At 56.0% G+C, this 27,611-nt stretch overlaps 11 protein-coding genes across 11 annotated transcripts; 4 read left to right on the top strand and 7 right to left on the bottom strand.

The window, feature by feature from the left end:
• Nucleotides 1-428: 428 nt before the first annotated feature.
• GGTG_09872 (hypothetical protein) lies at nt 429-1,222 on the top strand (the record flags this gene model as incomplete). The annotated part of the gene is made up of 2 exons (XM_009227731.1): nt 429-633; nt 981-1,222. 2 exons carry the CDS (start codon nt 429-431, stop codon nt 1,220-1,222), a joined length of 447 nt encoding a protein of 148 aa, XP_009225995.1.
• Nucleotides 1,223-1,920: 698 nt separating this feature from the next.
• GGTG_09871 (hypothetical protein) lies at nt 1,921-3,429 on the bottom strand (the record flags this gene model as incomplete). Its single annotated transcript, XM_009227730.1, has 4 exons — nt 1,921-2,395; nt 2,545-2,627; nt 3,016-3,120; nt 3,427-3,429. 4 exons carry the CDS (start codon nt 3,427-3,429, stop codon nt 1,921-1,923), a joined length of 666 nt encoding a protein of 221 aa, XP_009225994.1.
• Nucleotides 3,430-4,345: 916 nt separating this feature from the next.
• On the top strand, nt 4,346-8,125 carry GGTG_09870 (hypothetical protein; the record flags this gene model as incomplete). The annotated part of the gene is made up of 6 exons (XM_009227729.1): nt 4,346-5,736; nt 5,819-5,918; nt 6,003-6,714; nt 6,832-7,571; nt 7,667-7,854; nt 8,104-8,125. The coding sequence occupies 6 exons, from the start codon at nt 4,346-4,348 to the stop codon at nt 8,123-8,125; spliced, it is 3,153 nt and encodes a 1,050-aa protein (XP_009225993.1).
• Nucleotides 8,126-9,987: 1,862 nt separating this feature from the next.
• Nucleotides 9,988-10,757, top strand: GGTG_09869 (hypothetical protein; the record flags this gene model as incomplete). The annotated part of the gene is made up of 1 exon (XM_009227728.1): nt 9,988-10,757. Exon 1 carries the CDS (start codon nt 10,059-10,061, stop codon nt 10,755-10,757), a length of 699 nt encoding a protein of 232 aa, XP_009225992.1. The 5' UTR covers nt 9,988-10,058.
• A 361-nt stretch (nt 10,758-11,118) lies between these two features.
• GGTG_09868 (hypothetical protein) lies at nt 11,119-11,674 on the bottom strand (the record flags this gene model as incomplete). The annotated part of the gene is made up of 3 exons (XM_009227727.1): nt 11,119-11,439; nt 11,467-11,578; nt 11,664-11,674. The coding sequence occupies 3 exons, from the start codon at nt 11,672-11,674 to the stop codon at nt 11,119-11,121; spliced, it is 444 nt and encodes a 147-aa protein (XP_009225991.1).
• Nucleotides 11,675-13,099: 1,425 nt separating this feature from the next.
• GGTG_09867 (hypothetical protein) lies at nt 13,100-14,801 on the bottom strand. The gene has a single exon (XM_009227726.1). It carries the CDS (start codon nt 14,578-14,580, stop codon nt 13,465-13,467), a length of 1,116 nt encoding a protein of 371 aa, XP_009225990.1. The 5' UTR covers nt 14,581-14,801; the 3' UTR covers nt 13,100-13,464.
• Nucleotides 14,793-16,254, bottom strand: GGTG_09866 (hypothetical protein; the record flags this gene model as incomplete). The annotated part of the gene is made up of 3 exons (XM_009227725.1): nt 14,793-15,322; nt 15,731-16,056; nt 16,215-16,254. The coding sequence occupies 3 exons, from the start codon at nt 16,252-16,254 to the stop codon at nt 15,041-15,043; spliced, it is 648 nt and encodes a 215-aa protein (XP_009225989.1). The 3' UTR covers nt 14,793-15,040.
• Nucleotides 16,255-18,770: 2,516 nt separating this feature from the next.
• On the bottom strand, nt 18,771-22,367 carry GGTG_09865 (hypothetical protein). Its single transcript, XM_009227724.1, has 2 exons — nt 20,685-22,367; nt 18,771-20,607 (listed from the first exon to the last, which is right to left on the bottom strand). The coding sequence occupies exons 1-2, from the start codon at nt 20,789-20,791 to the stop codon at nt 19,131-19,133; spliced, it is 1,584 nt and encodes a 527-aa protein (XP_009225988.1). The 5' UTR covers nt 20,792-22,367; the 3' UTR covers nt 18,771-19,130.
• Nucleotides 22,299-24,716, bottom strand: GGTG_09864 (glutamyl-tRNA synthetase). The gene is made up of 2 exons (XM_009227723.1): nt 24,205-24,716; nt 22,299-24,132 (listed from the first exon to the last, which is right to left on the bottom strand). The coding sequence occupies exons 1-2, from the start codon at nt 24,591-24,593 to the stop codon at nt 22,614-22,616; spliced, it is 1,908 nt and encodes a 635-aa protein (XP_009225987.1). The 5' UTR covers nt 24,594-24,716; the 3' UTR covers nt 22,299-22,613.
• Nucleotides 24,717-24,860: 144 nt separating this feature from the next.
• GGTG_09863 (50S ribosomal protein L1) lies at nt 24,861-26,131 on the top strand. Its single transcript, XM_009227722.1, has 2 exons — nt 24,861-25,184; nt 25,273-26,131. The coding sequence occupies exons 1-2, from the start codon at nt 24,961-24,963 to the stop codon at nt 25,934-25,936; spliced, it is 888 nt and encodes a 295-aa protein (XP_009225986.1). The 5' UTR covers nt 24,861-24,960; the 3' UTR covers nt 25,937-26,131.
• GGTG_09862 (hypothetical protein) lies at nt 25,629-27,231 on the bottom strand. The gene has a single exon (XM_009227721.1). It carries the CDS (start codon nt 27,080-27,082, stop codon nt 26,111-26,113), a length of 972 nt encoding a protein of 323 aa, XP_009225985.1. The 5' UTR covers nt 27,083-27,231; the 3' UTR covers nt 25,629-26,110.
• Nucleotides 27,232-27,611: the final 380 nt, after the last annotated feature.

The following is a 27,611-nucleotide window of genomic DNA, read 5'->3' as shown; positions in this document are numbered from 1 at the left end:
GTGACGTGGGGGCCGGTGTCGCAGGAGCCGGCGACGCAGGGACCGGTGTTGCAGGAGCCGGTGCAGGGACCGGTGACGCAGGGACCGGCCTTGCAGGGACCGGTATCGCAGGAACCGGTGCAGGAGCCGGCGACGCAGGGACCGGCCTCCCAGGGACCGGCGACGCAGGGACCGGCCTCCCAGGGACCGGCGACGCAGGGGCCGGCCTCCCAGGGACCGGCAACGCAGGGACCGGCGATACAGGAACCGGCTTCGCAGGGACCGGCGACGCAGGGACCGGTGGCGCAGGAACCGGCAACGCAGAGACCGGCCTTGCAGGAACCGGCGACGCAGCGACCGGTGTTGCAGGAACCGGTGCAGGGACCGGTATCGCGGGGGCCGGTATCGCGGGTGCCGGTGACGCGGGGACCGGTGACGCGGTGGCCGGAATGGTGGCCAAGATAAGGGATTTACAACAATCTCTTGATGGGGCGAAGGAAGATCTTGACAACGAAAAGGCAAAGTGCGAAAAACGGGCGCTGGAACTTAAAGAGCTGGGAAAGAGGTACGAAGCTATGTTGCGGTCGATGCTGGTTTTGGAAGGATCTCTCGGGCGGAGCATTGAGACCCTGAAGAAGCAGAAGTCGAGCCGGAGTTCATGGATACCCTTCCTCCACTGAGAGCAGGTGGTGGTGGTCTGGTTTCTTCTTTAGGAGGGGTGATGGCGAGTGCCTGGCCAGAGGCGCTGAGGAGGATTTGGATCAGTTGGCCGGGGCGATGGACGAATGCGTGGCCTCGCTGTTTGGTTTCTCCTTTAACAACCGACCGTTCCGTCTTCTACTTAAAATTGTGGCTTGCTTTACAAAAATCCAAAGATTGTCCCACACAGCATCTCAAATCTATACCCAAAGGCCTAAACTTGAACATTAGAGTTCCATACTCCCAGGTTGCCTTGCCCGACTTGTGACGCGTGCCTTCTAACTGTCAGGCGTCTGCCTCAGTTGAAGTTATCGCTATTTGCCTGCGATGGATCAATTCCCGGGGGGTGGTGAGCGAGGCCGAGGATCGGTTTCGCTCCAACAGCGATCTTGTCTACACGGCCCGGGAAACGGCAGTGCTGGCCGGGTGCACCGTGGCCGATATCGTGCATGGGTTCGGCGCCGAGGGTGATCCGACTCCCTGCACCCTGATTGTGTTCGACTTCGAGCTCGACCGTATCAAGCTTTCACGAACGATCCATTAGTTAGTTATTTCCGTGATTCTAGCCCCGGGAACCAAGGTTCGCAAGAGTGGGTTGGCGCCAAAGGGTCGTGTGCGCTTCGATCCGCAGAAAGTGAATGTCTCCAAGGCCGTCATCTATGGGGGCAAGGCCGGCGCAACCGCCTCCTCTGTCGCAAACGCCGAGGGCAGCGTCGAAAAAAACACCACGGCTGTTTCCGACCAGACCCACTACGCCGCAGTCCACGGATGGACCACCCACCACCCCCGGCCGCTGCACAACAGCCCTTTGCCTCACAACTGCGTGAAGTGGTCCTTGGTCGAGAACGATGTCAAGAAGGACGGCGTTCCACCACGCCTTCGAGCCTCTCTCCTCCTCGAGCGGCTAGACGACGACGAGTTCCAACTCCAGGTCCAAATGGACACCACGGCTGATTTGGCGACGGGAACGGAGGATCTTGCCGGCCGGATGTTACTTGGGAGAACCCCCCCCCCCCCGGCAGGCTGAAGGTCGACCCCTTGACCGGGTCGACGGCGAACCTGAAGTCGTACGATGCGAGCGCTCTGGGCGCTGATGTGAGGGATTTTTACGCGCTATCGTCGGGGCCATTGGCTCTGGATGAAGACTAGGAGAAGGAGAACTGCTGGGTGGTGGCAGCCTCGCCTTGACGTTCAATTGGAAGGAAGATGTAGCGGTTGGAGGGGCCCCACTTTTCGATAGCTCTAGGTATCCGCAATGTACCTGCCATGGAATGCAGATCCGAGTCCAGTTATGCCCTGGGCGCCTTCGCCCATTTGTTTCCGTCTGGCACGCATCGGCGGGGTAGACATGCTCTTTCCACCTTGTCTGCTCTCTGATGACCGCTCCCCGACCATCACAGCCAACTCTCGTTTGGCTGTGCACCAGCTTCGGCACCTAAAACTCATAATGCCAGCGTCCAGTGGGTATGAAGAATTCACGGAAGGGGTTGCCGCCATGGAGTAAGTGTTCTGACCCTTGCTAGGGAGCGCAGTCCCGAGAAGAAGCAACAAAGACTGACGTTGGCATGATGCAGCATTGTCATCCTCCACGGCCTTTTTGGGAGTGGTGAAGAGCCCTGGGCCAACAACGATGCACGACCCAAGTGACTTGAGACCGACCTTTTTGAGCAGAGCGAAGCACGCGTCATCAACTTCGATTACGGCGGCTACAGTATCTCTGATGGAGCAGACGGCGGTAGCGATTCAGATGTAAGACTGCGCGAAGATTTCTTCTCGCCGGGGGTGGTCTGTGAAGTCGCTGAGCAGCTTTTGCAGAACATACTGTCTTGGCGGCGTGGTGAGGACGAGGTAAGACCAAATACGCACTTTTGCCCGCTTGCCATGCCCTGGCCACTGCCGATGAAGTTACCCGGCAGGAGCAGCGACCCTTGGCTTTCATCACCAAAGACCTAGGTGGTATCATAGTCAAACAGGTCAGAATGCTTTGATCATGCCTTCTCCTCCCAAATCACGGAATAAATCGAGCGTCCCTAACATCTCTCCCTAGGCCTTGAGTCTCGCCTCAGAAATACCCAAATATGCACCGATTCTCTGCTCGACATTTTCCATTGTAAGTCACATAAAATTGCCTAACTTCGGTGTCTACGATGATGGGCGTGAGCTGATTTGCGTCTCCGCCTATGGAAGGTCTTCATCTAGTGTCCCCACCGAGAGACGGCCCGCGATTCTGTTGCAAACTGCATCGTCGAGTTGATCTGCAGTCAACCCAAGGCGACTCTCTGCTCCGGAGCCAGCCTCATTCGTGCCGCTCAGCTGGCCGCGTCGGCCGCCGCCTACGTCAACAATGAGTTTCTTTCCAGGGGATTTTTGTCCCATATGAGGATCGCGAGTGTTCTTCTCAACCAATCCAGATGCAAGGAGGGTAGGTTCATGGGTGTTGCCCTGTATCTTCTAATACACATTGTAAATACATTGTAAATACATTGTTATGGTTGCTAACAGACGTGAATGGCCCAGTCGTTCGATCTCTCAATATTGACTATCGGATCAGCCTCTGAGATCCTGATCCCAACTCGCACCTCGCCCCTGAACCTTCTTATTGGAGAGGAGGCCAAACCAATGTATGGGCAATTGCAGAGCATTCTAGGGTATCCTCCACGAGACAATAAAAGTGCGGTGAAACAAAGAACTCTGCACTGGCCACCGCGAGTACCACAGATACTAAGGCAATGCTGACTCTTCACGTACCATGTGGCAGGGGGTTGGGAAACCGAAGAACCACCCGGGGACGACAACCCGGCGGCGCGTCTGGCCAAGTCGGCGGCCACCAGGCCTTGAAGCACTGCTTGCGTTTGCAGTGCCGGCCCAGCTTTCATGCAATCAAGTTCCAGCCCTGTCAAGCGATCTCGTCCTTGAGCTATTTGAGTCGTCCTCAAAGACTCCAGGGGGTGTTTGCTATGTGCCCTTGGGGATCAATCCGGCCGCCGCCGGGAACGCGGCACTGTCGACACAAGGGGGGTTGCCAGCCCCATATGACAAGCTTGTGGTCTTTGAGTTCCACTTTCGCCAAAATGGCAAAGAAACCGACGATTCGAAGCGGAGCATGTCACCTTTTATCGTGCTTGTCTCCCAAGCCATCTCCTACATCATCCCTCGAACGAATGCTGCAAATCGGCCCGAACACATCCTCAAAGCCCTCGAGGCACCGCATCTCATACGGAGCGAGAGAAAGCTGCTCAAGTTGTTTTGGGAGGTGAATTTATGGTTCAGACGTGCTAGACCGGCTGTTACGGAATCTGACGAAAATCGATGACCTCTCCGATGCCAGGCCGGCTGTCATGTTGACTGGATCCGCGGAAATGTCCCCCGTGTTCGTCGAAACTCTTCGCAAATTCTGTGTCTGCACGGTCTACCCATCGGCCAACCTCGATGCCGCGGCAGGAGACAGTATTGCGCCTCACCATGGCCAATTTCTGCATGTCCCTCCCCGCATGAAAGATGTCGTTAGGTCCGCAGTTGAGTCAACACTGAACGGGGTGATGCAGGATGTGTTCTTTCGGTTCCTTGCCCGTCGGTCGGGGGCTTTGAGCCGCGGGCTGTCCATCCGGTCGACTTGCCCCTCACACGGAGAGATCTCGCCGTCAAGGCTTTTCCAGGCGATCTCGGGATGACGGAGGAAGTGCGTTTATGGGCTAGGAAAGTCCTCAGCTGGGTGTTGTATTCAATACGGCCCCTCTCCCTCCCGGAATTGGCGTCCGTGATCGGTATCGAGGAACGTGACGAAACGTCCGCAACTAGTGAGAAGGCGGACAACCTCAACATGCTAGACCTAGCGGTCGACTCTCTGTCCGGCATTGTCCGCATCTCTAACAATGTGGCCGTGCTTGGGCCTGCTGCATACCAGTCTGAGATTGAACTGGTCTTCGGGTTGCAAGGCGAAGCAGCTCAGTTGGAAATCCTTGAATCCTTGTCGAAGCACTTGCAAAAATCCGCGGACCGCTTCCAGAAGCTGCGCCCCAACATTCACGACTTGCCGATACACTCTGTAAGGGACCTCCTGGCCGACTACACGATGGAGTGCTGGCCGGAACACTATAAGCTGGCGACAAACAACGCTACGACCCGACCCGGAGCTGTCAATTGCCTTAAAGGGCTGCTTCAGCGACAGGAAACGTTGGCCTTTTGGGATTGGTGCGGCCGGCCTACCATGGGTAAGAAGGATCTCGCCGTGCTGGAGAATCGCGGCAGGGAGAGCACATTGATGCTGCAGATCGCCATTTTGGCAGCAATTGGGTTCCAAGACCTGGAAGAAATCGACACCTTGGTTGGGGGTTCCAGCTGGAGAACGGGACCGGCATCCATCCTCGCAGCGTTCGAGCAGGCGTTGTTGACGGGAAACGACAATTTGGCAATGGCCCTCGACTTCTCTGCTCTGGATCAGGGGCAAATCAAGGACCTGCTGGGCACCGCTACAGTAGTTGGGGCAGACCTTACCCCCGATATGGTCTCGCGCTTGATGATCCAATCGCGCGAGAAACTCAGAATCATTGATCACCCCCCGGACTTTCTGACGATGCCGGGGGCGATCACCGCGGACCATCTCGATCAAATTTTCGCCGAAGAGCCAACAACAGCGGAATATACGTCAAATCTTTTGGTTTCAGCCGTTCAGGAGGACCTTCAGACTTCTTTGGTGGAGAACTGCCGCACAGGGGACCCCTCTCTGCTTCAAATTCTCCTCCCATATGTGGTGAAGGTGACATTTGGACACGTCCTGACAGCATGTTTCTATGGAAACTACGCTGTCATGGCTGGACTAATGGAGCGGATCAGGGAAGCCCGACACGATGTCGGTTCTGGTACCAGCAGAAGGCAAAGCTTGCTTGGTGACCCTGATGCAGCAAAGGCTCTTCTCTGCGCGGTGCTACAAGGTTTTACCCAATGTACTGCGGTTATCCTGCGCCACGCCGACTGCGAGAAAGACGTCAACCCGCTTCAAGAGACTATCGACAGCTCCATCCAAGCCCCTCGACACGATGGCGTTGCTGTTGAAGAGCGGTGTGCAGCTGAAGAGAGATGATGAAGAATCATCGTTCTTGGCCCGGGCTGTGCGGTGCCAGGCCAGCGAACACATGGTCAGGTTGGTTGCGCAGTGCGTGCCGCACGTGGACGAGCCGGACATCAAAGGCAAAACCGCCCCGCACGCGGCTTCCTCCAGCGGGCGGCTTTCCATCGTCCAGGTTCTCCTTGAAGAAGGCGCTAATGCGAACGCAAGAAACGCGTCAAATGTAACGCCGCTGTATAGTGCCTCGATTAAAGATTAGCATGAAGTGGTGGAAGTCCTTCTTGCTTCGGGCGCGGATGTGCTTGCGATAACTGACGAGGGCTGGTCACCGCTTGAGGCTGCATTCGACTTTCCCGACGTGCTTCGGCATCTTTTGGGCTCCAAGGCAAATCCCCGTCCTGACTTCAGGCGCGCGGTACGGTCCAGAGATGAAGACTGCACGGCGCTCTGGATGGCCATGGACGATGGATGTGGCGAATCAGCACGGCTCATCTTGCAAAACGGCGATCCGGATGTCGATTTCGTCGGCCGAGAGTACCGCGGGCGAAGGACGCTTCTTTCGACGGCGACGAGCAACGGGTGGGCTGAAATCGTGAGACTGCTCCTTGAAAAGGGGCCCGACACGAAATGCCCAGGTGACGAGCTTGTGAGCCGGTCATCGCTTGTCCACCTCGTCACCGACGAGGACACATTTGCGGTGCTCCTGGAGTATAACGCGCCGCTGGAAGAGACAGACGAGGGGGGCTTGACACCTCTGGCGCGCAACATCATTTCGAGCCATGGCGATCCCCCGTCAGGGATCATACGACGACTTCTCAACGCCGGTGCCAACTCACAGTGTGAGATTCGCGGTGTCACCGCTCTCTCGTATGCTACAGCTATTGAAAACATCGAGCTGCTCGACCTTTTGCTGCGTAAAGGCGCGGGCATCAACCACATCGGCCCAGAGAGTGTAACATCACTCCATCTTGGTTCATCACTCCATATTGGTTGTTGGGTCGGTCGGCTGTTATCGGTGAAGGCACTTGTTGAGCGTGGTGCTGATACATATAAGTGGGTTGCACACAGAGGAACCCCCCTACAAGTAGCCATTTTGTCAGCGAATGACGTTGACATTCTACGGTATCTCGTGGATGAGGTCGGCATCGAGGTCCTGACTACTGGCGAAGGCAGCGCATGCAAAGCTAGTGTATTCCGGACGCCGTTCGGCGAAGCTTGCCGCTCGGGTAGCATTGGCGCCGTGAGGCTATTCCTAGAACACGAGGACGACATTCATGAGATGGATCCTACCAAGCAGCCGTCCTGGTACAACCTTGGTATCCGCGAACATGACGCAATAGAAGTATTTGATACGCTGTGCGCCGTCGGCGGTCCGGCCTTTCAGTACGAGGCAGCGAGGGACATTCTTGGTCGGACGATACTTCATATGGCTGCTTTCGGGGGGCATCATGAGCTGGCGAAACGTCTCTTGGAATTGGCGCCTGGTCTTTTGTCTGTTCCTGACAAGAACGGATGGAGTCCGCTTCACTGGGCTGTACGGAGATCTCGGCTCAAAAGGGAAAACGGGACGGGGGCAGATCTGAAGGATAACGAGGAGAACAGGCTGAAAGTGGTACAGCTACTTCTTAAGCAAGATCTCCCAGCCCTAGTGCTGCCTATAAAGCTGGCGGGCAAAGGCCACAGCTTGATGGCACCGGCGAGGCGTTTTGCCGCAGGCGCAGAGATTTGCAAGGTGCTTGACAAGGAGCTTGGCGGACGACTTGATGACGATGGCGAAACTCCTGAGGAGCTGTTGTATCATGGATGGGCGTGCGATGTTTGCGATTCGGTAAGGATCCCCACGCAGGCGGTGCCAGAGTTCCAATGTTTACCCACGGGTAACAATACCCTTACTTGTGCTGACTGTGATAACGGTTTCAACAGGAGCTTCGAGGCGATGCCTCAGTCTGTCAGCACAAACTATGCCGCGAGAGGTTTGGTCTCTGTTGGTTATGTGCGCCGTATCAGCGCGAAGTGCGCGACCTGTCTCACGAGTTCAAGCGCTTCAGTCTAGCTGTGCCGAAGGAGCCTCTTGATAGGGAGAAGCTGGGCAGCGGCGAAAGGAGCACCGGGTGAGTGGGTCGTAGTGGGGAGGATAATAACAGTCGCCGCTGTTCCCGCTGGTTCCGCGTCTACTTTTATGTACTATCCTTTTGCTACAAGGTATCCCCGAACAGAAATCATGTGCGCGACAAGACTGGGCGTACGATGATGGGCATCCCCTCGTGGAGCATTTCTCTAGTGCCAGCCCCTGGGTGGTGGCAGGGTTCTGGAGTATTGCATGTATACTCAACCAGGGAGTTGCTCACACAGGTTGACAGCTACGGACACTTTTACCGCTGACTTGCCTCTGCTGGCCACCTCTTCTGATAGCATGGGGGTGGGGGAGCGAAGGTAGCGTTGGGGATGGCTTCCAACATCTCGTCAAAACCATTCGCACCGACCCGTTTCTGGCTCCCCCTTTTCTTGCGTTCCGACAGAACAACATCGCGTTGCTTCGAACAAGGTCGGCGCCGTGCTGCTAGATACTTACAAACACATCCTTTGCAACCCCATATTCCTGGCCAAGAGGAGCTTCGCTGGTGATCTCGGCCAGTACGCCGCCCACGGTCAGTCGTACACCGGAAGCTGCTACACGGCGACAAACTTCCGATGTTTACCAACGTGGTAGCAACCAGGGCCGGCAGCCTGCCGCCACTTGCGGGCTACGGGGCAGGCAGCGTACCGCCACCTACAAGCTCGCACACTACAAACCACCTGGACGCAGCAGCTAATACCACGGCGTACCGCGCGCATCATTTTCTCATACTACAATCGCTTCTGCTTGCGGAAACGAACGAGCTCCGCCTGCACATGCAACGCCTCCTCCTCAGCAGCCTCTAGCTTACGTTCGAGTTTGGAATGCTGTCGGCTGAAAGATTGGAGCTGCTCAGGTGAAGGACCAAGCACGTCGCAGCGTGAACGTCCCAAGCGGACGCATTCGACGCACCGCGATAAGTCCTTCGGAAACACCTCTACTAAGATGGAAAGCCAACGACCTTGTATGAAAAATAAAAAGGCATGGTAAAAGGAAAAGAAAGAATGTCACAAAGGAGGCCATCACCAAGGGCCGGCACACTGTTCCAGGCCTTGGCACGGAAGATCTGCACGGGCACCGGTGTTGCACCGTGTCACACGGAGGTGCCCAACGCACGGTGTGATCGTCGAGCCGCTGGTCAACGTTAGGCGCGAGCCGCCGACCACTCGGCCCTCGCGGACGCCGGCCGGGGCGGTTCCCGACGCGCCCAGCAACATCCTGCCCTGTAGGAAGTCCGCTACGTCACCGTGACAGAAGCGATGAGGATCCCGGCCCAAGCGCCATTAGCGCGTCTCGAGGCGTGCACACGTATAAATAACCTATACACCAATGCACAGGGTGTATAATTAGAATTGGGAGGTGTCTAGACTCCCGACACCACTTTAGCTAGCACAATTCAACTGTGACGGCTGCCGGTGTTGAGTCTGGAAGCCACAGCGACGCCGCCGTCGGTCCCCCAGGCTGGACAGGGATGGACGAGATCCTGGGGGGATGCTAGTCGTTCCAGGAAAATCCAAGCCTAGGGACTTGTCCGCCGGGGGGCTCGAAAAGGTGCGTTTGAAACTCATCTCGTCGCGTCGTTGCCACGCGTCAAAAGGCTGCGTTGCCGCTAAACCCAACGTCGGATCGTCCGATGTTGGCAAGATGATGTGATCTATGTACGTGCTGCTAGGATGCGACCCTCCTATGCTTTTCAGGGAGCAAGCAGCACGAGGAACAGCCTAGACCCTACAAAATCGTCGGCGGGTGCTTCCTCCACGGCCTCGAGGGTGCCGTGGCACTACTCGGCCCCCATGCCGGCGCCCTCGAGGATGGGGTTTTGCACGACGGCATAAACGCGCCCACTAGGTATTGGTTCCTAAGCCACCGTTTCCCATGGTAAGGGGCGATTCCGTGGTGATGTGCAACATTTGTGGCCATAAACATTTGGCTCCATCACCGTCGCCAAGGACCACGGGCAAATGAAAACGATCAAAATTCCAGGCCAATAGTTGCCCCTGCTATTTCGGGGGGCGCAATGACGATTGCGACCAGGGTCCAAACGGACAAAAATAAAAATAAAAAGCCCGAAACAGGCAGTCAAGAAACGGACAACCAGGAAGGCTGTTAGCCACGCCTGGAATAGAAGCACCAATTCGCCACGGAACCTGAAAGGTCGAGCGAAACATAAATATCGCGACCACCGACGCCAAGCTGCAGATGGTTCCTTTTCCCATCATCACACTTCTCACACCTAATCCTATACAACGATTTCCCTTTGTCTTTTTTCCTTTTGTCTTTTTTCTTTTTGTCATTTTCTTTTTGTCATTTTTCTTTTTGTCTTGTCTTTTTTCTCCCGTCTTTTCTCTCCCCATTTTTCCCTTTTTTCAACACCGGCCTCAAGCCAGCCAAATAACGATGCACTTTACCCTTTCCGCCAGTGTCGCGACGGTCCTCGCCCTGCTCGTCGCGCAGGTCGCCGCCGCCCCGGTTCCCGGGAGCTCGGAGCTCGGAGTCCGCGCCAACGGGGGCAAGGCCGACCCCAAGGAGGTGAAATATGCCGAAAAGATAGCCAAGGATGCCTTGGCAAAGGCCAGGAAGAACCCCACAATGACCGGCCCATGCGGCGGCCTCGGCTGCGCCGGCAACAGCTGGAAGCGCGACGTCCAAGAGGAGGTGGCGGAAACCCCCAAGCTCGGAGCCCGCGCCAAAGCCGACCCCAAGGAGGTAAAATATGCGGAAAAGATAGCCAAGGATGCCTTGGCAAAGGCCAGGAAAAACCCCACAATGACTGGCCCTTGCGGCGGCCTCGGCTGCGTCGGCAACAGCTGGAAGCGCGGCATCCAGGAGGAGGTGGCGCCGGCGGTGGAGGAAACCCCCAAGCTCGGAGCCCGCGCCAAGGCCGACCCTAAGGAGTGAAATATGCGGAAAAGATAGCCAAGGATGCTTTGGCAAAGGCCAGGAAGAACCCCAAGTCGATAGGCGGCTTCTTGAAGCGTGACGTTCAGGAGTGAAGGAGAAGAAACACCCGCGGGGAACGGGGAGGGGTGGACGACGCCTTCGCCCGAGCTGCGAGGGGAAATCAGCCAAGATGCCCGAGCAGGATCTTGTGGAAACATCTTGTATTTTGAGCCGTAGCGCAGCATAGCGGAACAGCGGAGTTGGGACTTGCAATCGATTATGAATTTTCACCACAGAGAACAAGGTGCCAAGTCTGGAGGGCGGCCTCGCTACAAAACACGTTAACCAGGTGTGTCGGTTATGTCGGCACACACACACACTACAGCCCCCACCGCGGCCGCGGCCGCGTGGGGGGCTTGAACGGCACGTACGCCTCCCCGGTCGGCCTTACCAGGAACCCGCCTCGCTCAAACGTGTTGACCCAAACGAACCCCGACCTAAACTGGGCGTAGGACGACCACAAGCCCGCAAACGAAACGTTCCCGCCCCCGGCTCGGCGTCGTCCTCGGGGGTGCACGTCAAAGTAAGCAACTTCGCCGACGGAGCCGCCCATCGGGTCCGAGGGCACGGACGAAACGTTGTAAACGCGCAGCCCCGCGCCGTAGTTTGACTGGTACAGCAGCCCGTCGTGCGGGTTGATCTACTGGTTGTGGTCGATGGCGCGGACCGTGCCCTTCCAGAGCCCCGTCTGCCTCGGCTTCTTGAGGCCGCGGATGTCCCAGATATAGGTGACGGGGAAGCCGTCCTTGGCCGGGCCGGCGCCTTTCTGCTCGTCAAGCCTGTTTTTTTTGTCCATGTCAGCTCGTATTGCTTTTTTTTTTTTTTTTTTGTAACAAACGCAACACGCGTTAAAAAGAAACCTACTCGTCGTCCATGTACAGCCACTCCTGCCGCTGTGGGTTATTAGCCCATCCTTAATGCGCAAAGGTGGCGCCTCTTCTGCTCGGCCGGCCCGAAAGTCCCGCACCGGCGTCGTGGTTGTAACCGAAATATTGGCTAGTAAAGGCGCCATCGCATTTGCTTTCACCGCCGGTCAACCGCGTCGATATAAATGCAAAAGAGATGTTTTTTTTTCGAGTGGTGGAAGGAGGGATCTTAACGGCGGAGGGGAGGGTGACTGCCGTTCAACTCGGTGGTTACCAGCCGCGCTCCACGCCTACGCCGCGAACGGCCGACGCCCATATTTGCTAACGCTGCCGGCGACTTCTAGCAGGCGAGGATGATATAGGACCGATCGCCGCCAGCGTTGCCGACTGGCGCCTTTCGATATCGAGACCGCCGTCGCGCCGCTAAAGCGAGCCCCTCGATGACGGGTCGTCGCCGCCATACAGGCCTACCTAGCATACGTGGAAACCGGCGGCCGAGTCGTTAGGGCCGAGGATGGACAGCTCCCGGCATCCATCAAACTATTGAACATGAATGGCGGCGAGGCGTGATAGAGACATGCTGACGTGCTGCTGCTCAAGGTTTTGATGCTGGAGAACAACCTCTTCGGCCGCGCCAAAATCCCCTCGCTGGTTAAGCCCGGCTTGCACATCGCGCCTAACTCGCGGCTGTACGTCCGCCTCGGCTCGTACGACCACGCGACTACCAAAGGCAGCGACGTGTACGACCTTTACAGGCGGATGCGACAGTGCGGGTTCCCCTCATCCACCGACGGACGGGTAGGCTGGGACGGGTCGGACATTATTGCATTTTTTTAGTCTACCATTCATCGGTTTCCGCTGGATGTCGCGATAATTCTTTTTTGTCCTGGCTTTTACGATGTTTTCGAATCCCAACGCGCCACCGCACGCATCGGCGACATGATTAAAATTCTCAACAGCTTACAGTTCGATTGCAACGCCGCAAAGGTAACACAAAGCAGAACGAGAAAAAAGAGACGACAAACTCGTACGGTTTCTCCGCCCCAAATCACGATCCCGCCAGCCCTTTTGTTAAGGAGCGGTCGGGTGGACCAGGGCGCCATTGTGCCGTGCGCGTCCCACATGTTGGAACGTCCCATTGCCGGCGCCGGCAGGCAGTTTTTTTTTATGCAATGCTCGGGCTTCCGAACTTGTGTGGAGCTTGCGTGGTTTTATGGTGCGGTGGACTGATCCCGTTTTGGGGCAAGATGCCCGATCAAGTACGCGACGCCTGTGACGATGCTTTGCAGGTCCGCTTTCTGGGAGACGGCCTCAGAAAGGAGTTGATGGGGAGCCTGTGAAGCTAAAACATCGAGGTTAGGCCGGCCTCGGAACCGCGGTTTTCTTTGCGGTCATGTGCTAGCACGGTCTGCGTGTGCCTGTTCGCCCTGATAGTAGTTATAAAAATACCATACTATTATCTCCCAATAGTTATCTCTATCTATTGCGTGTTATTCCTAGAGGCCTAATAGCAGACAAACTGTAGCCCCCTCGAGACTCAGCTGTTAAATTGCCAGCCTGTTGTCATATACCTCCCAGCGTCAAGCCTCCGCGACAGCCTTCAGCTCAGACAGCTTGTAGAACCGCCAGCTGGCCCAGGCAAAAAAGCCGCCAGCATCCTCCGTTTCTGGTCGAGGTCCCCACCGACGAATCTGATGTTATTCATGTTTGTCGCCAAACGACAAAACCGTCGCGAGAAGGCGAGGTTACGACCCCTGTCGCTGAAGAACCTGCAGAATTTGACCGATCCTGCCAAGAAGCTACTCATTATTCACCCCGCGCGCGATTTCCAACATTAAGGCCTCGAACTGCAGGAGCTCGGGCATTAGGTTGTCGACGGGGATACCGCGCGAGTTGGAGGTGGAGCACCGGGTGAACATGTCTGTTGGGAAGCTGCCCGCGCTCTTCACGATCCTGGCCAGCCTCTCGTCATTGATGTTCCTTGGCCTCAGGCAAAGGATGGCAGCAGCCATCGGGGCAGAGAACTGGCCGAACAGTGCTGCAATCCTAGCCACGACCCGCTGCTTGTCCTCGGAGAGATCCTCACTAGCTGGATGCTGGTCCCATCGCTTCCGATCGTCTAACACCCACTTGGCCCAATGCTTCTTCGTATTGGTAGGGCACATGGGGGGCATGATGCGGTCGGTGTCTTGGTGGACTGAATCCATGGACGGCAGGATACAATCGAACAGGCCGGCGTCCTTGAGCTGCATCGCGCACACCGTCTCGCACCTGTCCGTGATCTTGAGCGCACCCTGCGACAGGAACTCGCCAAAGTAGTAGTTGTCTCGGACTTGGTGCCGCAGTTTGTCAAAGTACGCGAGATCATCGCCGCAATCGAGTGGGGAGTATTCTTTGTAGTGCTTGATCAGATACGAGTCCCTGATAAAAACCCCCTTTTCGAAGTCCTTGGTGCGGACGACGCAAAGGTGTATGTTCTCGAGCGGCATCGGCAGGAATGTAACCGATTTTGAATCCCTCGAGCCTCGGTAGTGGAGCTGGCATATATACCGGAGCGCATATAGCAGCGAGCTCGTCCAGGACACAAGGTTTGCGCTCCCTGGCGTCGTTTCCCGCCATCTCAGGTGCTTGTTGAGGATGCCTTCCACCTCTCTGTTGTCACGGCAGAGGAGGTCTTGCTGCGCACTTGCTTGCGACTGCGCAGCCGTGGCGCATGCATCCATGGACTTGGCCCAGTCATGGTCGACTTTGCAGACGCTTCTGTCGTGATGGACGTGGAACAGATAGGGCGGAACGTCTTCTAGCCCCTGACGGATGTCATGCTGCTCCGGCGACGGGTCGAATAGCAGGTGCTCGGGCGGTACAATATTGGATATCGCCATGGATTGCAGTTGTTTGCTAAGGTCCGACACCATTGTGAAATAGAACTTTTAAATGCTAGGTAACTGATAGGTGCTTCGAGGAACGGTTGAGGCTGCTTGGAGTTGGGCATGTCTGACAAGGCAGGGGGAAAAGAGGGCGGTTTAAATATACATTTGTCAACCGCTAGGTTGGGCTATTATTTCGAATTCTTGTGGCGCGGCTTAGATGAGGCCTCTATCGACCTCGCGGAGCCCAGGAAGGCCTCCCGCGGCCGGTTTGAACACCACCATCACTAATCCACATGATGACGGCTGCCTGGTACCAGAGGCCATGTTAGTAGGCCAACCAACAACAAGGTTGCATCGATGTCTGCAAAGAACATGTGTACTCCCAACCAATCTGCCCCAAGGGCGTAAAAGCTGCTCCACCTCACAGCCACTGGCCAGCGCCAGAATGCCTTGTCCGTCGGTTGGTCGCCGTGTTGATATCACTGCTGCCTTTGAGGGGATATTGCTATTCGCACATCATGGATTCCACGCCTTCCGCATCGCCAGCCACTCTTTTATCTCCATCCTCCGCCGGAAGCGCCCTCTTCTGCCTGTGCCACACCACCCGCCGGGCCATGCGCTGCGGCAGGTAGAAGAGGCTCCTAGGCACGGCCTTGGGGTTATAGTCGGCCCTTATCGCGGCCAGCTCGACAGTTTTTCGCAGCTCGTCCCCGGGGTTGCTGCGGGTGCGCACAGGGTCGATCTCGCACACATGCGTGATTGCAGAGTGTGTTGCAGTGCGGTAGAACTAGATGCGTGTTACGACTAGCACGTATGCCATTAGAGGTCAGAACAAAAGAAGGGCCTTAGGATGGCTGACGATACCCCACACTTAGGGACAAGAGTTAACGTAGTTCACCACCGAGTCGGTCAGACCACCCAGTCGATCAATTTGGTCGCAACGCGACCCGTCAACCCTCTACCCAAACATCTCAACACCTGCGCAATGGATTCGCAATCCAAAGAATCCAGAGTGATCCTTGCCTTGCCGGCAATCGAAAATGATCCGAAAATTAGCATGCGTGCTGCAGCGAAGCTTTACAATATTCCCTACTCTACATTAAACGACCGACGCCACGGCCGGATTGTTCGATCCGACAGTATGTCTAATTCTCGGAAGTTGATAGAATCTGAAGAGGAGGCGCTTGTCAAGTACATACTCGAGCTGGATTCTCGCGCATTCCCTCCTCGGCCTTCTGGTGTTGAAGATATGGCCAATCGACTGCTCGCCGAACGCGACACGGGCACCGTCGGGACCAACTAGGTCGCGAGGTTCGTCGGTACGCGCTGGATTCGAAAGTACGACTACCAGAGGGCCAAATGCGAAGATCCCAAGCTCGTTTCTGCCTGGTTCGACCTTGTGCGGAATACTGTGGTCAAAACATGGCATCATGGATTTGCCGCTGACCGAGCCGCGAATGTCCTGGCTGGTCGGCCCGCGATCCTCCAACAGCGCGGCATCTTGTCGCCATACGTCAAACTCTAGTTGAGCATCTCGATTAGCACAGACTAATACCGCCTATTCTAACTGCACCGCCACTCCACCAGCACTTCGGCGTAGAGGAGACTGAGATATTGATCCAGGTGGGTGCTTAGGCGTTTCAGCCAGCATCGTAGAAAACCTTTCCTTGTGTGCTGACCTAAACCAAACAGTGAATTCACGTGTACTTGGCCCGCCATTGACTGATTACCTTTTAGCCTTGTTTGCATCGAATGGATCAACTCATTAGCCATTTCGCGCCGAAATATCACAATCAGCTTCCAGGGCGTAAATAAATTGCCTGCAAGCTTCCGATAGCCGATTATTACAGCTGGCTGTGGACTTGTGCGTAAAACATTCAAGATTATCTACGTTCCTAGTAGATGTAGAGGTATGGAAAGTGCATAACACCGACCTTGCCACAGGAAACTTTCTGAAAAGACGGTAGCAAGCTCGTTGAGTGCGAATCGGCAGCTAGAAAAACAGCTAGGGTATCTCGCAGGGATAGAAAACGCCCAACACAAAGGCCCTAGAGCCGGGAACCCTCCCGGGCCCTCACCAAGAATATAAATCTCCCCAGTACATACAATACAACCTCATACGTGCAACCCCAACTCGCCGCGGAATTACGAATAACATGCTCTGGAGACCGCTCGGCATCACCTCTTATATCTATAGTTCTCGAGGGGCCTGAGATGATCTAGATCTTGGATATGTTATCCGTCAAGTCTTTTGTTGAAATCTGGGCTGGGTAGTAGTGTCGAGTGTCATGTGCCGGGACACCCTGCGTAGGTTGGCCCCTGGTAGCTATCCCAAGAGGGACTTTTTCGAAGTTCTGATCTTTGCGGGTGTAGTTTATAACGTTGGATGTGGAAGGAAGTCTAGAAAGCGCGCTCGCATCGAGCCGTTGAAAACTTCCTGACTGGCTGGATGCTCTGATGAGGAATCAGCTTCCAACTCTCCACGATAGGCAGAGCGAGAGTCAAGCAGACTCACTGGCGGGTGTCCATGTTTGCGGCTCAGAAGGTCAAATTATGGGCAGGCTGATGTTGGCAACCGGGCAGGAAGAAGTATTAGGCGTTTGTTTCGGCGATGCAAGAGATCTGAGTTGAAACGGCCGTGCAGAACTGAGCTAGCAGTGTGGGCAGGTACAGGAGAAACTGTCCTACATATATACGTCGAGTAATGAGAGTCACGAGCGGTCTTTCATGTGCAGATGTGTGCGTGTGCCCGAGAAGAGGCAACGACTTCCCCTCTCATGGGGGGGAGGCCGCCCTGTTGGACAAGAAATGGGGAATTGCCCTTTGCTGAGGGTCATGGCCCTATCTAGATGTCTTCAAGGGACATATGCAGACTGTCCTAGTCCCTAGATACATAGGTACCTTCCAAGGCACCTAGTTAATCACCACTTGGCCTCCGAGGGCTCGGGTCTTCAAAGGGCATGTGTACTACCCAAACGTGATGCGATGCCGTCCTGTTCTGCATAGGGTTATTTCTATCCATCGGCGCGTTCATAGCCTGACCAGACCCAGATACAACATCGGGTGATGTTAAAAGTCCGAAAAGGAAAGTCCGGGCTGACGGGGCCAGTCGGTTTGGTCTCAGCGAAAGGCAGGCGAGAGGCGTATTGAAATGGCAATGCCAGACTCGTGCCGCAGGAGTAATACGCGTAATAGAGGCCACGGCCACCTTCCGCGCTGGCTGGTGTCGATCTTGAACCGAATGGCTGATTTTATGGAGGGTCACGCCCGTGGCTGACGTAAATTGCATCCTCTACGGTCATTCCGGCCGCGACAAAATATTTGTCTATGAGGGCAAGACAATTGGGGTGGTGTGATTGATAGGCGGAAGGGTGAGCAGACAAACCCGGCGGGCTCCGGACCTTGACGGCGATAAAAATAAACGGTCAGCGCGGCTGGCTAGCCCCGCTCGTGCGACGGGAGCAGACATTGTAAATCGCGGGGCAACATACATCGTGGAGGCTCAGCCTCGATAACCTTACCCACTAGGAAACCCGGCCCCGAGGCCCGAGTCCCCCTAAACATGAAAGGTTACCAAACCTACTCTTCAGGGTAATATCGGTCCCGAAACGAAACATCACCGGCAGTTCATGAATGGAGCGGCGGCTCCGCTGCGCCAACCTTTGTGCCTTGTATGTGCCTAATCAAAGTACTGACCCGGGGAAGTGCTCTGCGCATGCCGAGGGAGAGGTCCAATGAGCCGCACGCCTTGCGGGCCGCGAGACCCCCGTGACGCACAGTGAACTGGCGAACCACTTTAATCCTTGATATCGTCAGAATGGTACTGGCAAATTCCCTTCTTTCCCCTTGGTTCCCCTCCTGGCCATGTTTCATCACTTCGTATCAAGGTCGTGTGCAGACTGATATGTGTGCTATACGAGACTCTGTGTGCTATACGAGACTCGAAAGGGAATTCCGATTTTTCCCCATCCCCATTCGTTCCCTTCTTGACTTCCCTAGCGGCCCTTGTTTCATGTGTGTCGTATTCTTTCAAGTGCGCTGTGGGAACCGCATATGGCGGGTCGTCAGCACTCGGGTGAACGTCATCCTTGACGCCTTCTTCCCCGTGCCCTTCCTTGCCTACATCCTCCACAGCAGAGTCAAACAGGGCTGACACAAGACGAAGGGAAATACGACCGCGCGGTGCTTGCTCATGCGATCTGAGAATACATAGTGCTGTTGGCGATTAGCCGGGTACCAGGTTGTCGAAGAGTTTATAACATCTCACTATTGCTGGAGGCCTCACAACATGACCGACAGCTAGATATAGTGCAAATAGAAGGGGCTTTGTACATGATAACATTGACCGTTGACATTTATGAAGTATCATTATCATAAAGAGTACGAGGAAACGGAATAAAATCACCGTGGAACAGACGGACGCAAGAAAACATGGAGGCACTTCCTGGACTTAGCTGCCCCGTGACGAAAATTATCATGTCCTTTCAGCCTGGCTGCTGGCCTCTCGAATCCCTAGAACCATACCATCTCTGGCCGGAGTGGTGCGTCCCTTCACTTCCACTACGCGCCTCGTGTCCGGGGTACCAACCCGGATCCTATCTCGCCGAGCTGCTCGTGAAGCGTCGCTTGTTTCCACTCCGGGTTTGAGAGGAGGGAGATCCGTAGGCACCAACGCTGTTAGGGTGGGACTCTTTGATGTGCTTGCTCAGGTTGTCGGGGCGCGAGTAGGAGCGTTCGCAGCCGGCGTTCGGGCAGTAGAACCTGCGGCCCAAGTGCGTCTGCCTGTGCTTGCGCAGGTAGTTCGCAAAGTTCTCCGGCTTCCCGGTCTCCATCGGCTGCCAGGGGCACCACTCGCACGTGTAGTTGCCGGATCTGCCCCCACAGTTGAGCTGCTCGTGGACCGGGATCTGGTCGGGGGCTTGCAGGCAATGAGCAATGGCCCCAACATTTGCAGTGGGAATGTTTGGCAACATATCCACGAGACCAGAGTGGTGACCCTGTGGTGGCGGTGGCGGCGGCGGCATTTGACCCTGGAGCCAAGAGTACAGGGAGCCGTCGTCAGGGTTCCAGGTACTGATTGTATTGCTTGCCGGAGACACGTTGATGTCGGATATCGGGAAGTATTCCGCGGCTGTTCTAGAAGAATCGGGTGTTGGCACAAATGCGTTGATTCCCGAAGCTGTCTCCTCGGTGTAGCCGGATGTGGTGGGCGTCGGCTCCCAGACTGATTGCCCTCCAGCTTGGTCCACGGACATGCCGCCTGGAGACTGGGTGAGATTGTCAAAGTATCTCACTGAGCCTGGCTGGGCAAGAATCTGTATTTCGGGAGCGGCGATTTGCGAACTACCAAAACTCGACGTTGAGGAGTCCCAGGAAGTGCCGGGGACGTCGAATATGACTTGAGGCGAACTCCCAGACCGAGAGCTGCTGGTCTGGCTGCTCGCGAAGCTGCCAGGGGAGTTTTGGCGATAACTCGGCGGCGGCGGCGTGTCCGGCAACTCCACACTCGTGCTAGATGTGGCTTGGAGCTCGTAGGGGGCATCGGCAATATACTCCGTCTTTTCCTGATCTGGCAACCGGTGCAGGCTCAGCTTGTCTTGCACGGTAAGGTGTCCGGTTCCGGACCAGATCCAGTCGGGTGGACCTGGGCTCTTCGCGGCCACGCTTGGAGATCCGCCACGAGATGACGGAGCGCTGTTCCGCCTTTGGCTGCGGATGACCCGAAAGATCGAGCCGGAGAGTTCCGAAAATTTCTTTTTGATGCCGACGGCCGGCGCCTTGGCCTGCCAGCCCTCCCATTCAAGCCACTCCCGTTCTGTGATGGGGTATCTGTGGGCATTCTTGCATCGCAGGCAGTTGAACTCGCCGAACTTGAGCTGCTTGCATTCAAGGAGGTGGCCGATCAGCCCCATTGGCTGGTCGAATTCCTCATAGCACCTCATGATGGGACAGCAAAACATGGCCCGCTCATCTTCTGCGCGGTCGTAGAGGGCTCTCCGGCTCACAAAGTCCCGCATAATCATCAACACGATACGCGAGACGTTGGGGTCCGTGACCACATGCTCCTCGTAACTAGCGGTTGGAACGCACGGTTAGCCAGGGTTCATCCACCGCAGCCTGTCTCTCAACACCCGTTGGTGCATACTCACGGGCAGACAGTTTTCCCAGGCATCGACGGATTCGTCTGAAAGCGGTAGTCGCCAGTGCCATCCAGTTGCGTAGCGTAACCCATTATCTGAGCTTGCGGGTACGACATATTGCCGGACTCTGACGCGTCAAGCTTGCCTTTTTTGTCCTTTGAGTTATAGTGCTTCGAACGGGGGAGGCATGACGATTCTCAGCGTCTTCACTCGACCTCCCCAGGCGCATTTGAGGCGTGCCGGCAGGGACCTTTAAGATGCCGTTGTCAAAGGTTTCTGGAAGCCTCATGCGACCGCAAACCCAGTGCAGTCCGCCATTCGAGGGCCCGTCCCGCTCTCAGTCTGTTCAGCAATCCCCTCCATCCCCTTGTCGATCATTTCCCTTCGCGTGCCTGGAACCCTGGCTCTGAGGCCACGCGTTAAGGCGCCAGACGGCCAAGAATGTAACCAGAGGGACAGCGTGCTCTCTTTGGAAACGATGGAAGGGGCCCAGTAAGCATGGCCGGGCGAAATGTTGGCGACGAGCCGTTCATAAGCTGTGTCGTGGGGACTATAGGGGTGTGGGGACGCAAAAGCGCAGGCTTGGCTCGTGAATCCCCTTCGTGCAGAAAGTCAGGACCTCATGTAGAAAAAAGGCTCAACGGGATTAGATTGCGATGTGGCTTGTGAGTGAGTCCCTTTGGTGAAACCCAACAATCAGCGGTTGTGGAAAACCAGAAGCCGCCCCTCTTTATCCCTCAAGGGCTTTGTCCTCGCAGCAATGTGCATCGTAAGGCAACAGGGCGACGACCCTCCCCAGTAGGTTGCGCGACTGTTGAGGCCTCCAAGCGTTCGCGGGGAGTGTGGTGGCATCAGATGCTGGAGCAGCAGCTCCGAAACGGGGATAATTAACGGACCTGTGAAGGGACCCAGGCTAAGCCGTGCCCGGCCTCGAGGCTGGTGTTGCCCCGGCCCCTGGGGCTTATTTCGCAGAGGCCTCGGAAAGGGAAAAAAAATGAAGGGCCTAGGCCGTCACTGGCCGCGGGCGGCCTAGGCTACATTCCTTATCTCCGGATTGAGTGCGCATCGCCTCCGCTGCAAGGTCCTTACGGCCAAGACCAGAGTACGGGTTGCCCAAGTCGGGTTGTCCGAGGGCGGTTGGTTCGCGGGCTGCGGCGCAACCAACCGAGGGCCTTGAATGGCTTGTCTAGCCTTGTCCCTGTGTCGACCGGAACGAGGAGGAGACCCCGAGGGAGAAGGGGGCATGGCGGCAAGACGGAGGGTGCCAGCCAAAGGGAATGGTAAGGTAAATGAATCAATGAAAAGGGGGCGAGAGTGCGCGGGGTTTTGGCGAGGTTTGCGGGTGTTCGGGCAGAAGAGCTTGGGATCAGACGACACTTCATGTCTTTTTATCCACGAGTATGGATGTTCTGTCGATTAGAAAATGCCGGAAGGCAAAAATCAATCCTCGCACAGAATCGGTCTATTGAGAGACGGGCCTCATGGTTTATAGATACTGCCCAGCCACGGCAATGTCGAGCCCAAAATTAGCATCTCAGCCAAGACGTGTGTATGTTCCAACCCCAGCCGTCTGAGGTGAGCTTGTTGGGGGCGGGGCTGAGCTTCATTTGGGCAGGTATTGACCTATCGATCAGTGACGATTGGACATCTTCGAGCCAAGAGTCTCGCGCCTTTGGGGCGATGCAGGAACAGATCACCGAAGAAGTGGAAATATACTATTTATGGGAAGGCAGCCCGCATGGCCCCCAGTTAGGCGGGCCATTGAGCAGAAGGGATCAACTTTCTTTTCTCCTAGCTTGATAGGCAACCCCTAGACAACATGCATCTCGCCGTCATGTTGCCCTATAACGATCAATGGCCCTCAAACGCAGCGGGCATATGGTCAAGGAGCTCATGTATCTCTGTCGCGGCAAGACCTCTGGTTCGGGCCGCCAGAGTCTATTTGGACTTGCCGGTGGGGATGCAAAATAACACGATCCTCTTGCCCTTCTCGCCTTCCTCCCCATTTGCCCAGTCATTGAGCCCCTTATCCACCCTGTAATATCCTCTCCGCTCAAGCTGAACAATATCGTCTTTCTTGAGCGAGGCGGCATCTGCTCCACACCAGGCGGGCTCCATTGACTCTGTGACGGGCGTGAGATACTTCTCGAGATCGTCCTCCTCCTCAAGCTTGTCCTTGGTGATGAGGTAGTCGAAGTCCCAGAGCTCTGCAGGAACAAGGTCCTGTCCTTTACTAGAGAGCCATGTGACTTTCTTCTCGGTGGTCTTGACATCGCCGGCAAGGTTGAGCTCGACAGTGATGCTGGGGATAGGGGCTCCCTCCTTGATTTCACGCACAATGGCATTACCCCATGCCATCAGCGTAATCTCCTCGCCAACCTTCATCAGGGCAACATCCTCCTGCTCTAGCAGGATCTCAGAAGAGAAGGTGACTGGCTTCAGTCCAACCTCCTTGTTCTTGGGATGCTTCGGCTTGTCGACCGTCTGTGGCGAGGCAGGGGCCTCGGCGCCAGTGATAGTGACCTTCACGACACTCTTCTGAGTCAAGGCCGTGTGGCGCGGTGCAATGGGGTCGATCTCCTTCTTGTTGGCGGCCCAGAATGAAGTCCAGTCCATGCTTGTCACATTCCGGCTCGGGCCCTGCTTAATAATGAAGTCACGGAGGGCAGCAACTGTCATGCCACGCCGACGCACACCTCGCACGGTCGGCATACGAGGGTCATCCCAGCCCCAGACACGGCCAGTATCAACCAGCTTTGCCAGCTTGCGTTTGGAGAGGAACGTCCGAATGAAGTTCATACGCGCAAAGTCCCACATGTGAACTTGGCGAAGCTTCAGCGTGTCGAGAAACCACTGGTACTGCGGGTTCCTGTCCGTGTACTCGGTGGACCTCAAAGCATGGGTCACGCCCTCAAAGCTGTCAACAACGGGGCAGGCAAAGTCGTACATGGGGTACATCTTCCATGTGGTTTTTGTCCTGTGGTGTGGCTCGTCGTTGCATCGGTAGATGACGGGGTCGCGCATCGCCTTGTTCGGGTTGTCGACCGACAGCTTCGCGCGGATGCAGAACCGCTTTCCCTCGTCGGAGCCCTTTTTCATCTCCTCGAAGATGCGCAGCGTCTCCTCGATTGCCATCTCACGGTGCTTCGAGGCGATGCCCTTGCCACGCTCCTCTCTCATCGTCTCCTGGTCTGTGTCATCGGCGTATGCGTGGCCCTCCTTGATGAGACGCAGGCACATCTCATACAAGTATTGGAAGTAGTCCGACGTGTGGGAGAATTTGTCGGCCTCGATTCCCATCAAGGCGAGATCTTGGATGATGGCATCCTGATACTCCTCCTTCTCCTTTGAAGGGTTAGTATCGTCGAGCCGAAGTCGCAGAGTGCCGTTGTAGGCCTGGTGAGCGAAGTAGTCGCTGAGAAGAGCTGCTTTGGCATGCCCAATGTGGAGATATCCACTAGATTTTTGGGTGTAAGTTACAGGAACAGAGAAAAAAAAGGTTCAAGATTAAGGTACTAAGGATACGTACGACGGCTCAGGCAGGAACCTGGTCACAACCCCCTTGTCGGCATCCTGAAGAGCGAGGTTGTAGTTGCCGCCAGCCCTGCTAGCAGCGGCAACCTTTGCCTTTTGCGCCGCAGCGGCTTTCTTGATCTCTCCTTGAATCTCGGGGTGGTTCTGCTCAAGGTAGAGGTACCAGCGGGTCAGGTTTGCAAGGCCGCCCTTCTTGACAAAGGCCACGGCTGCCCTGTTGCTCGCAATTGCGACCCAGATCTTGGAGTCGAGCTCGCCAAGCTGGTAGCCATCGAGGTAGGACCGCAATGTCAGGTGCTTGTCGAGACTGGCAAGGTGCGGCTCGATGGACCGAAAGTCTCCCGACAGGGCGGGAGCGATGCTTGCGACCTCATCGGCCTTCATTGTGCAAGAATCGTAGTTTGGGTATCTCGGTGTTTCCCAAAAGCAAAACGACGCGATGGGCAGGCCAGCAGGAAAAAAAAATGAATTAGCACGCGCCCACGCCAAACGAGAAGGAAATGGTGCGCAATCCCATGGTGGGGTTGACTCAGACGACGCGGGGTGCTAGAATGACGGAGACAGTGGGGCCGGCAGGCGGGGCTCCCAAAGACACGATAAGATAACATGAAAGCTGATCCAGCGGACACGGTGCTAATTACCTCAGCAAGTAACAAGCTCACTTTTTTCAACAATGCGCCTGAGGAGGTTGTCGCGGGAGGCTTGATTGCGGGACTGGGAGTGATATCGGCACGCACCCCCAAGCTCGGCAATGACTTCAACAGGCCAATGCCTTGCCTCGTTGGCAAGGCTAAGCCTTACAACAACAATACGGCCAGCGGCCACGACGGTTCCCCGATTTCTAGCCCCCACGGCTACCCAAGTTCGGTTTGCGTCGCCGTCGAAGAAGCCAGAAAAGAAGAAGAGGCAGCACAAGACGTTCAGAGTATGGAGGAAAGACTCACTGATAACTTTCTCGCTATGCGACGCTATGAGGTTATTTGCGTCACTTCATTTGCAATCCATCCTCTCCACCTGACAACTCATAGCTGACGGTTGGGCCGCTTCCTCCACCCCTTTCCAGATATATCCGCGCCTTTGAGGTTGGCAAGCCGGCGGACAATGTGGCATATGACCTCGCGGTCAAGCTCACGTCCCTCAAGCGCACTGCCATCATCCGAAACCGCATTCGTCTACCCCACACTCTCGCGACAAATATCAAGATCGCGGTCATCTGCAAGCCAGGAAGCCGCGCGTCGGCCGAGGCGCGAATGGCCGGCGCTGCCGCCGTGGGCGAGGAGACAATATTTGAGGCGGTGCGTGACGGATCCATGGATTTCAATAAGCTTGTCTGCCACGTCGACTCGCTGCCGGCTCTGACGGCCGCCAATCTGGGGCGCATCCTCGGTCCCAAAGGAATGATGCCGAGTGCCAAGACCGGTACGGTCGCCAAGGACGTCAAGAGCATGATGCGCGAGATGATTGGGGCATCAGACTACAGGGAGAAGGAAGGTGTTGTGAGAATGCCCATTGGCAAGCTCTCGTTCACGCCCGAGATGCTGGCCGACAACGTCAAGGTCTTTATCGCTCAGCTGAAGAAGGATATGAGTGCTCTCGAGGACCAGACGGACAAGGGCATCGATGAGATCGTTCTCAGCGCGTCACACAGCCCCGGATTCAGTTTGAGCGGCGGGTTCAACCCCTCAGACCCTACCGTGACGACCACGGCACTATCAACACCGATGTAGCGTCGGATGTCCTTAGATTATGTACAATACGCTCTCATGGAGTAGAGGGGCAATGCCGGGATTGGCGCTACTATTTTGATGGCTTCATGTGAACTTTTGTTGGGGGTATACCAAGACATCTTCTTTCGTGAATGGAAATTCTTCCGTGATCTGCCCTCTAGAGCCTTTCCACTTTCACTTCTTCTTGAATACGGCAATGGCGTCCTCTTCGGCCTCGAGAAGTCGATATATAGCAAGATACTTTAGCATCCTTGACTGACCGCGAGCTCCCGCATTCTTCACTTCCTTTGTTGCTGTATTCAGATCGAGCAACAAGGTATTCCGGCACTTGGTAATCCTGTCGCCCATCTTAATGACGAATGGCATTTCGATCCCAATCGAACCGACGAGCTGTTCAATCACACGATATTCCGTCGCTAGTGAAATGAGTTTGGCGGGACTGCTGCCGACAAACGTCCGCTCCGCGTTGGCAGAATCGCCGAAGCCTCCTTCGGCCTCATCGTCCTCGTCGCTGTCATCGACATTGAATATGTTGTCCGCAGCGTTCTTGGGCAAGCTGTCGACCGCCAGGCGGGCCTCGAGCGCAGCGACCCTCTCGTCAAGCTCGAGCATGCGCCGCCCTCTCTCAATGCTGGCCCTGACCTCCCCAAGCTCGGCGCAGGCGTCCGAGACGTCAACGCGGCGGCGACGGACCTGCTCCTTGATGTCTTCGACGGCTCGGCGGAACCCGAGCAGCGCGACGCGGACGTCCTCGACCTTGTCCTCGCCGCCCTTGAGCTCGTCGCCAAGGCCGAGGAAGGACGTGTAGTTGGAGTTGACCAGCTCCAGGAGCTCGGCCGAGATTGCGGCGCTGCGGTCTCGGAGATCCGAGCGCAGATCCTCGAGGGTCTGGTGGCGGTGGGCCGAGGTCGTGTCGGCGTCCGAGGGGAAAAGCGAGGACAGATAGGCGGCGGGGTCAAAGTCAGGGGCTAGGAAGTCCTTGCGGGCTAGCGCGGTCGGGAACGGGAGGGCGGAGTCGTCGTCGTCATTGTCGTCCGAGTCCACGGACGAGCTCGAGGACGGGAGCTGGAAGCCCGAGTAGGACGATGTCGGGCGCGGTGCTGGCGACTTCGGCAGATGGAGCCCCAGCCCGACCCCGGTGCTCATGGTAGGCGAATGCGGGGCGAAGCTTTCTGGGGGATGAATAGCGAGCACCGGGATGCAAACAAAATGCAATGCGATTGTGCTCAAGAATCATGTGTCTGCCTTTAGTTTGGCTTTGTGCTTTGCACAGCACCACAGAGACGCCGAGAGGATGGCAGCCTTCCGCGCTGTCGCGTCTGATGGGTGGTGTGGGGTAGCTTTCTAGCTCTCAGTAGGGGAAAGGGAATTTGTGGGTGGCATGTGCTGCAATCCCAGCATATTCGTGGCATTTGAATTGACGAATGGGGATTTAAGGCCAAGCTCGCACATGAATGTAGCGTACAAACAATTGAGTCTAGGCACAACGGTTACTGTGATTCTTTATTCAACTATGTGATCTCGGACGGATCACTAGGTAGGAGGCCAACACTGACAACTAAGGCTGCATGAAGCCACCATGCGCCGAAGGTGAAGCTCTCTTGTCTCGAAAACTTTGGTGCCGAAAGATGCGCAGATAAAAAAAAATTGAGTATGTATTAGGTATATGGGAAGT

Source organism: Gaeumannomyces tritici (assembly GCF_000145635.1).
Source record: "Gaeumannomyces tritici R3-111a-1 unplaced genomic scaffold supercont2.5, whole genome shotgun sequence".
NCBI classification, from domain to species: Eukaryota; Fungi; Ascomycota; class Sordariomycetes; order Magnaporthales; family Magnaporthaceae; genus Gaeumannomyces; species Gaeumannomyces tritici.
The sequence above is the reverse complement of the archived record's forward strand: the minus strand, read 5'-3'. Positions and strand labels throughout refer to the sequence as shown.